The sequence below is a fragment of the Arachis ipaensis genome, chromosome B02, assembly GCF_000816755.2.
Source record: "Arachis ipaensis cultivar K30076 chromosome B02, Araip1.1, whole genome shotgun sequence".
In the NCBI taxonomy this organism is placed as follows: domain Eukaryota; kingdom Viridiplantae; phylum Streptophyta; class Magnoliopsida; order Fabales; family Fabaceae; genus Arachis; species Arachis ipaensis.
In genome coordinates, this window is record NC_029786.2 from 88,301,604 (window position 1) to 88,309,626 (window position 8,023).

The following is an 8,023-nucleotide window of genomic DNA, read 5'->3' on the forward strand; positions in this document are numbered from 1 at the left end:
TTTATATATTATTTATAATTATAAAAATAAAAATATAAAATAAATTTTTAAACTTAATAGAAAAATGGCTGAGTGCCTGTTGAGCTATGACCAGCATTTTAAAGAATAAATGTGTTATAACTGCAGCCACAAAAAAAATTGTATTCTCTCTCTATAAATTTTGTTATGTACTATGATGCGACCTTCTTCATAATAGTAAGACTTTTTTTTGTGTTGACAAGTGAGACTTTGTTTGATCTAGAGTAAATAATTATTTTGTACTACAAAAGATTTAAACGCTCATAAAACTGACAATAAAAAAAGTAAAATTAATACAATAGTCATTAAAGATGAATTTTGTTTGGAAAAAATATCCAATCATTAAATTTTTGTCAATTAAAAAATACACATAATTTTTAAAAATTGTCCTATCACATAATCTTCAATCAGTTAAAATCCTAAATTTTTCTAATAATATTAAAAAAACTCACAACTCCTCTCTAAATTCATTCCTAATAGGACATGACTACTCTCCCTTATTCTATCCTTACTCATTTTCAGATATTTTTAACCCTAAATGGTCAAAATACACATGAGAGATGACAGGAAAGAGAAGGAGAAATCAAAGAAGAACGAAGATGGAAGAAAAAGGAAATAAGAATAGGGTGAAGGGTGTGCGAGCGCTGGAAGCCATCATCTCTGTAGCAACAAATAAGAGAAAGAAAGAGATGCAAGAATGAGAGACATACAGAGAACAAAAAAAATAAACAGAGAGAAACTAAAAAAGAAAAAAAAGGAAAAGAAGGAAAAGTGAAGAAAGCGACGACAGAGGAGGGTCACGGCCGCAGTCGCCATTGAACGAGTAAAAATAGAACGAAATCATGAGCTATCTATCTTCGTTTCTTCCTCTTCCTCCATCTCCTCCCTCTTCTCTCTCTTTGTTGCTATCCAGATACGTTGTCACATTTACTTTGCAACCGCTGCATCAGTTATTATTACAGTATACTAGAAAAAAAATTGTTTAAATGTTCTTTTAATTATTTTGCATCTTTTTCTTTTTCTCATTTTCTTATAAAATCCAAATTTATGCTTCTGCTTTTGTTGTTATAGCTTTTTTTATTGAAGGGTTTTATTTTATTTTTATCCCTTTTCTTCTTTTTTTTTTCTTTTAAATATGAATTAGATAATCATATTTTGTGTTCCACTATTATGATGATTTAATTTTTTGTTTTTAAAATTTTTTTCTTAAACTATTTAGATTCAATTTATCACCCTGATTCTAATTGCTTATTTTTTTTATTATGGTTAATATAGCTAGGTTAAATTCTCAAAGAAATTGAAAATGATATGATAGGGTCAATTTAAGAATTTTATGTGTTTTTTGAACTGAATCAATAAAAATTTAATATTTAAATATTTTTGTCAAATAAAATTTATTTTTGATGGATATAACATTAGTTTCATTTTTTTGTGGTTAATTTTATCAGCGTCCAAATCTTTCATGATAAAAAAATAATTATTTACTCTCTGATCTATTTATTTTAAATTTAAATTTTTGGAAAAAATTCCAAAATCTATCTGCTACCACATTTTAATTTAAACTCCAAAAGGAGACAACAAACAAAAACCACCTAAGCCCAACAAAATGGATCATGAGAGTTTCTTTTGGAAAACTAATTATTTTGTGGTTTTTAATAAAAATGGCATATTTTAAAATTAAAAAAAAATCTAATAAAGAAGTCCGTCGTTAGCCCATTTAGGTCAATGAGTTTCTATTATGCAAGTGCAGTCTTTATTTTGTAGGCCCATAAATATTTAATATATAATTAATCCAAAATATTTAGTTCGCATACACAAAGGGGTTGGTCCTTAAAGAATCATATTGGCCCATTTGATAGTCTTAGACTCTTAGTTTTCGTGATATTTTCATTATTTTGACTATGTTGGTATTATAGAAATTATTAACAAATATTTTTTTAATTATTAACGTAGTTTGTTAAAAAGGTTTTTTTTTGTGACTTAAATAAATTAAACAAAGTAAAACAAGACAAACAAAACAAAGAAATTGTTTAAATAGAGAGACAGTTCCGTTTAAGACTATTCTGAAACTTCTCTCAAGGTGAAGGAAGCTCCACATAAGAAAGTTGTAACTTCATCGCCATCTTTGCTATAGTGTCTGCCACTGTATTTGCATCTCTCATAATCAAACGAAAGTCAACACGCCAATTCCAATGCATGATATCTCTTATTTGAGCACCAATAAATCAATAAACCCAAAACCATCTTGGTGATTAGTAACAAGATTAAACACTTCCATACAATCCGTCTCACAAATAACATCTTGTTGACCCACATCCCAAACTAAGAGATATCCTCTCCAAATAGCAAACAATTCCCCTTGAAGAATACTATTACTCTCAATCATTCCCAAACACCCCATTTGCCAACTCCCATTACAATATCTAATAACATAAGCAAAACCAACACTATCACCCGAACCAGGATAACTAGCATCACAATTAATCTTAAAAGTACCAATGGATGGAGAATTCCAAAAATCATTTAGAGTAGAGGGTAGGGACATACGTTGTAATTCAAAAATATTTCTAAGCTCTTTTTCTGAAGTTAATGCCAGATAATTTCGTAAAAACGCGAACCGATAAATTAACCGGCAGTACCGGTTTAAATCTGTTTGATACTGTGCAAGAATGATAAAAACAGTAGAAAAGCTTAAGAAAACAATTAGAATTAAAAATCGGGGGCTAATTTTAATGGTTTGGCCTAAAATTGGGTCAAACGGTCCAAAATTGCTAACGAGTTGGACCGAGTCTAAGTCCAACATATAAAAAGTCACTTAAGTGACAAATTCACCCACTTTCAGCATAAGAAGGCTGAAGGAACGTGAATGAGAGGAAGAGAGAAGAGGGTTTCACAAACACTATTCACACCTACCTTCAATTGACCATAACTTGAGCTACGGAGCTCTGATTCGCGTGCCGTCAGCAGCTACGCAAAACTCTCGCTGAGCCCGTTAGTTTCATCTAACTTGTATTGGTAAGATTTCAAAATTTTCTCTTCTTTCTGAAGCCCTAAGAATTTTTGAAAATGTAGGTGTTGATTTTGAGTGAATTTTTATGTTTTGATTGATTAGGTGGTCTCTAAGGTTGGGCTATTGGTGGTTTGTGCTCCAACACCATCGGAGAAGGTAAAAAAACTCTGTACCTTGTGAATTTGTGAAATTGATGAACCCTAAGTTTTGATTTATGATAAAATTATGTATGTCTAGCTTGAATTGTGAATTATTGGAGCTTTGGATTAATTGTTGGTGATTGGAGGCTTGGTTTGGACACAAATTTGGTGTATAACACATATTGGAAATCGACCAAAGTGTGGTTTCGATTTTCTCTATGTAATATGTAATATTTCTGGACACTTAGGCTAGTGGACCTTAGGATAGGATTAGATTAATTGTTGATAATTGTTGAAATGAGGTTGTTGTTTATAAAGGGTGTTGATTTGGAGTTAATGTTGTATGATGATGAATTATCGATGTTGAGCTATAATTGGTGGTGGATGACTATTATGATAATGATGGGTGGTAAGTGATGAATTTATGTATGAGAAATTATTGATGTGGATGTTGTTGCATATTGTTTGAAAGATTTATTGTGGAAAGGATGAAAATGTGAATTGTAGGTTGTGGAATGAATTGGAACGTATATGAATATAAATTAGATAAATTAGGACTGGTTTGGATGTAGAGCAATTGTTTTTGAATTGAGAGATTTGGTGAAATTAAGGTTTTAAGGTTTTTGGTAAAAACAGATTTTGGGCCAATTTTGGCAGATCATATCTTGAGTAACAGTTTTTGAAATTGATTAAATTTTGTATCAAATTAAAGATAATTCAAAGAGTTTTAAAAATGTATAGATTTTGTAGAAATAAGAATTTTGTAAAAAAAGATACGATCGTTGGAAGTTTGTGTCAAAAATCTTATTTCTGTGATGTTGCAGAAATTGTGAGTTCTGGTTTGTGTGGGCACGCCCACTGTTGTGTGCATGCTCTGAGCAGGGGCCATGTTTTTACTTGTGCGTATGCACACCCTGTAAAATTTTGAATACATGTGTACGCACACCCTTGTGCGCACACACACAGAGGGATATGCCTACTGTTGAGAGCGTTAGCACACTCTGGTGCGCACACACACCTTGCGAAATTTACAAGTTGTGCGTACGCACATGCTGGGAAGTGCCTTCTGTTGAGAGCGTTTGCACATATTCATGCGTGCACACAAAATGAAAAATTTTACCTTCTGTGCGTATGCACACCTCTATGCATACACACACTTTGAGAAAACTCTTCTGAGAGTGAGTACGTACAACTCAATGCGTACACACACTGCCCTGTTTTTTTTAAGAAAACCTTGTTTTTAACTGTTTTACCTTCCCGGCAAGCTTGTCAACTTCCGTAAAGCTTACCTAGGGTGTCTTAACTTATTTTTAGGCTTTCAAACATAGAGAATACCATAAGTAAGTTAACTAGATCATTTTAGGTATAAAGTTTAGAAGACGGAGTCTTAGAATTTGGAGTACTGAGGGTGGATTAGTTGAGTTAAGTGGTAGAGTACTGTAAAGACGATTGGTATGTTGAAATTATGGAGTTGTAGATTTGATGATGTTTGAGACAGAGTCTAGGATTCGGATTAGACTGAGTACTGAAAATGATTTCTGAAAAACCTCTGATATACTGTTTTATACTGAGATTGTTGAGACGCTATGCGCCTGGCAAAGACGGCTGGTTAATCCCGCTTGTCGAGGTCACGGCCGTGGCGTAAGGACGGTTGGTTTATCCTGCTTACGTTAAAATGTGAGGTCTGTGGCAGCGTATCCCGCTCACATCCTTTCGGATCACAGGAGTGTGCCCGGCACTATAGCTATGGGGGTTCCTGTATCTATATTTGTGGTCGAAAGGCGACATCTCCATGGGGATGTGTCGGGTTGGCAGTTGAACCGACGATGTGATATCAAAGTCAAATAGGACAGGCATTCATCACATGCATATTTTATCTGTTTGCTTACTTTGTCGACTTGCATTGTTTGCCTAATTGTATAACATGATTATTTGCTTCTTGAAGTTCTTGATATACATGTTTATACTTGTACTTTACTTGCATTGCTATTACTTGTGTTTTTTGCTGGGATTGAGGAGGTTCGGAAGGCGCTGGCAATGGGATCGCATGGAGGTTAGGCTGGCGAAGGCTGTGGGACATCGGTGTAAATGTTAGAGTAGAAAATCCCTAAGTTAGATTTCCTTATTTCATTATGGTTTTAAAATGATGGATTCAAATTTAGTTATGCTTTAAGTTGAATTATGGTTGATATGAAGCTCTAGAATGGCCTCTGGCATCCCGAAGTCTTACATCTTACATTATTGGACACTATTACCATACTGAGAACCTCCGATTCTCATTCCATACTTTGTTGTTATTTTTCAGATGTAAATCGTAACCCACCTCGGTGAGTTGCGTGGTGGTGACAGAGCGAAGGATCTTCTATCACCTTTTGTCTTTTGATTTCTTTTATTTAGTACTCTCACTTTTGTATTAAACTTGCCTTAGAGGCTTACTTTGAGAGAGATATATTGTATATGCTGGTTTTACTTTCAAAACTTTGTATGTCTGTATATAACTAGTTGGCCTAAACTCTGTGGGTTGAAGCTAGTTCCTTATGACTATTATACTCATATATCTATTTATGCTTCCTTATCTTGTATCTATATCTTATCCCTTAAGTTTGTAGCTTCGTGTGAACGTTTGCGCTTTTATAACTCTGTTTTTGAGCTTATTTCTTCATCGGGCTTCTAGAATTACTATTTGTTTCTATATATATATATATATAAGCCTTAGAATTGTCGTGACCTTTAATTAACATTTGCTTTACGGCATGAGGTAAGGCTTAGGGTAATTAGGGTGTTACAATGCACACCTCTGCCCCTGCTCCCCACGGAGGTACCGTGCATTTGTTTCCGACAGTCGTGCATTTCTGTCGAGTGAGAAGGCCGCCCATCGCCCCACTGCGCCACGCACAGCCGCACTGCCCTACTGTTCCCTGCGACGCGCATTTCTGTCGAGGAAGAAGGCCGCCCGTCACACAGCTGCACCGCGATGCCGCGTCATCACATCTCTACTTCATCCTCTTATTCTGTCGCGCCACGCCTCCTTATTGAGTTGTCACCGCAATCAACAAGGTTAGTACATGTTTAAGGTTTACAGTTAAATGGATGTTTCTTCTATGTTTCAAGGCTCCGTACAGGGACGGATCCACTCTTTAGGGTGTGGGAGCAAGCGCCCCCACTACAATTTGAAATTTTATTGAGTAGTATATAATAATAATATTTATTTGTCCCACTAAATTATTAAATTTGACCCTACAATAATTTTTTATTCAACTTTCGACACTTGATAGCCAATTTGAGAACTTCATATTAGATGTCCATTATAATGATCAAGTTTCAAATTTAAATAAGATTGATATTCTTTCTTAGAAATCGACTCGAAAGAATATTATCTATCCATTTGTATTTCTTCTTTTAAAATTAGCTTTAGTTTTTTTCATAATAACTACACTAATTAAATAAAGGGTAAAGTACTAAATTGGTCCCTTACGTTTGGACGTAATTCTGTTTTGGTTCTTAAGGTTTAAAGTATCCTATTTAAATCCAAAAAAGTTTCATTTAGCTTCAATTTAGTCCCACTGGAGGTCAAAGATAAATAATTAACAAAATGTCCTACATGACAGCAGTATAAGAACAAAGATCGATAATCTAGAGAATAAGTACAAGTTCCAGAGGCACAAAATCAACCGTGGATGCGTCAATACATTTATTTATCATTTTCTTATAATTAAAATGAAATATTTTCTATAAAACTAAAAAAAATGTTAAATACATGTATTGATGCATCCACGGTTGATTTTATGCCTCTGGAGCTTGTACCTATTCTCCAAATTATCGACCTTATTCTTATATTGCTGTCATGTAGGACATTTCGTTAATTATTTATCTTTGACCTCGCGGTGGGACTAAATTGAAACTAAATGAAACATTTTTGGATTCAAATAGGACACTTTAAACCTTAAGGACCAAAACAGGATTACGCCCAAACGTAGGGGACTAATTTAGTACTTTACCCTTAAATAAACTTTTTCAACTATAAATATTATCAAGAGCTAATTGTATGAAAGTTGAGTTTTAAATGATTGTTTAACGATATATACAAAAAAAAGACATTTTAATTATATTGTCAAGGTTTTACAATATGAAATATAAAAAATTAAATTTTAAATTATATGTTATTATTTAAATTACTATTTTAGTATTTTAATTTGTAATTAGATATTTTGAAATCTAATCATATTTTACAATAACAAAATATAATTATAACAACAATTATGCTACGTATATATAAAATAAACACTTGTAAAAAATAAATCTTAAAATATAAATTTTGAAATACAAAATACACATTAAAAAATTATTTTGAAATATATATATATATTAATCTTCTAGTTTTAATTTGTGTATAATTTAATTTTTTTTTTTGAAATTTAAGTAAGTGTAATTTTGCGTAGACAAATATCATGAATTAATATATATACGTAATAATCTTGGCTTAGGCAAGAGAGGATCCACACTTCAGAATTTCAAAGTGGCAGTGTTGATATTCGAATTCTTGTGAAATCTTCATGGAAAAGTAAGTGAAAGTTGGAAAACTATTCAAACCCCAATATATATTTCATTAATATATTTTTTTGGTTTTTCACTGAATCTTCTAATTAACTCGACAGGTCAAAAACTAATCAGCCGTGGTACTAAACTCCATTTAAGGGTTTATCGATGGCTAATGGACTACTGCGTACACAAGGCGAGATTCAAATCTCCGACACTTACTTAAGTGAACAAGTGAGTTAATCACTAGACTAACTCAACTTAGTTAATACATAGGCACATGTGAATTAAGTGACAAAATAAACCATAAGAGAGAATC

At 32.9% G+C, this 8,023-nt stretch overlaps 1 protein-coding gene across 9 annotated transcripts in view; it reads left to right on the forward strand.

Annotated features, from left to right (window-relative positions):
- LOC107625626 overlaps positions 1-5,752 on the forward strand; it is a 14,785-nt gene extending 9,033 nt beyond the window's left edge. For 3 of the 9 annotated variants that reach the window (XR_002357740.1, XR_001617330.2, XM_016328311.2), the window contains one exon: positions 541-1,016. Coding sequence is in view for 7 of the 9 variants with exons in the window: in XM_016328311.2 (XP_016183797.1) it covers positions 541-582 (42 nt within the window). In the remaining 2 variants the exon portion in view is untranslated. The other 6 variants (XM_016328310.2, XM_021116111.1, XM_021116110.1 and 3 more) reach the window with 5 other exon arrangements.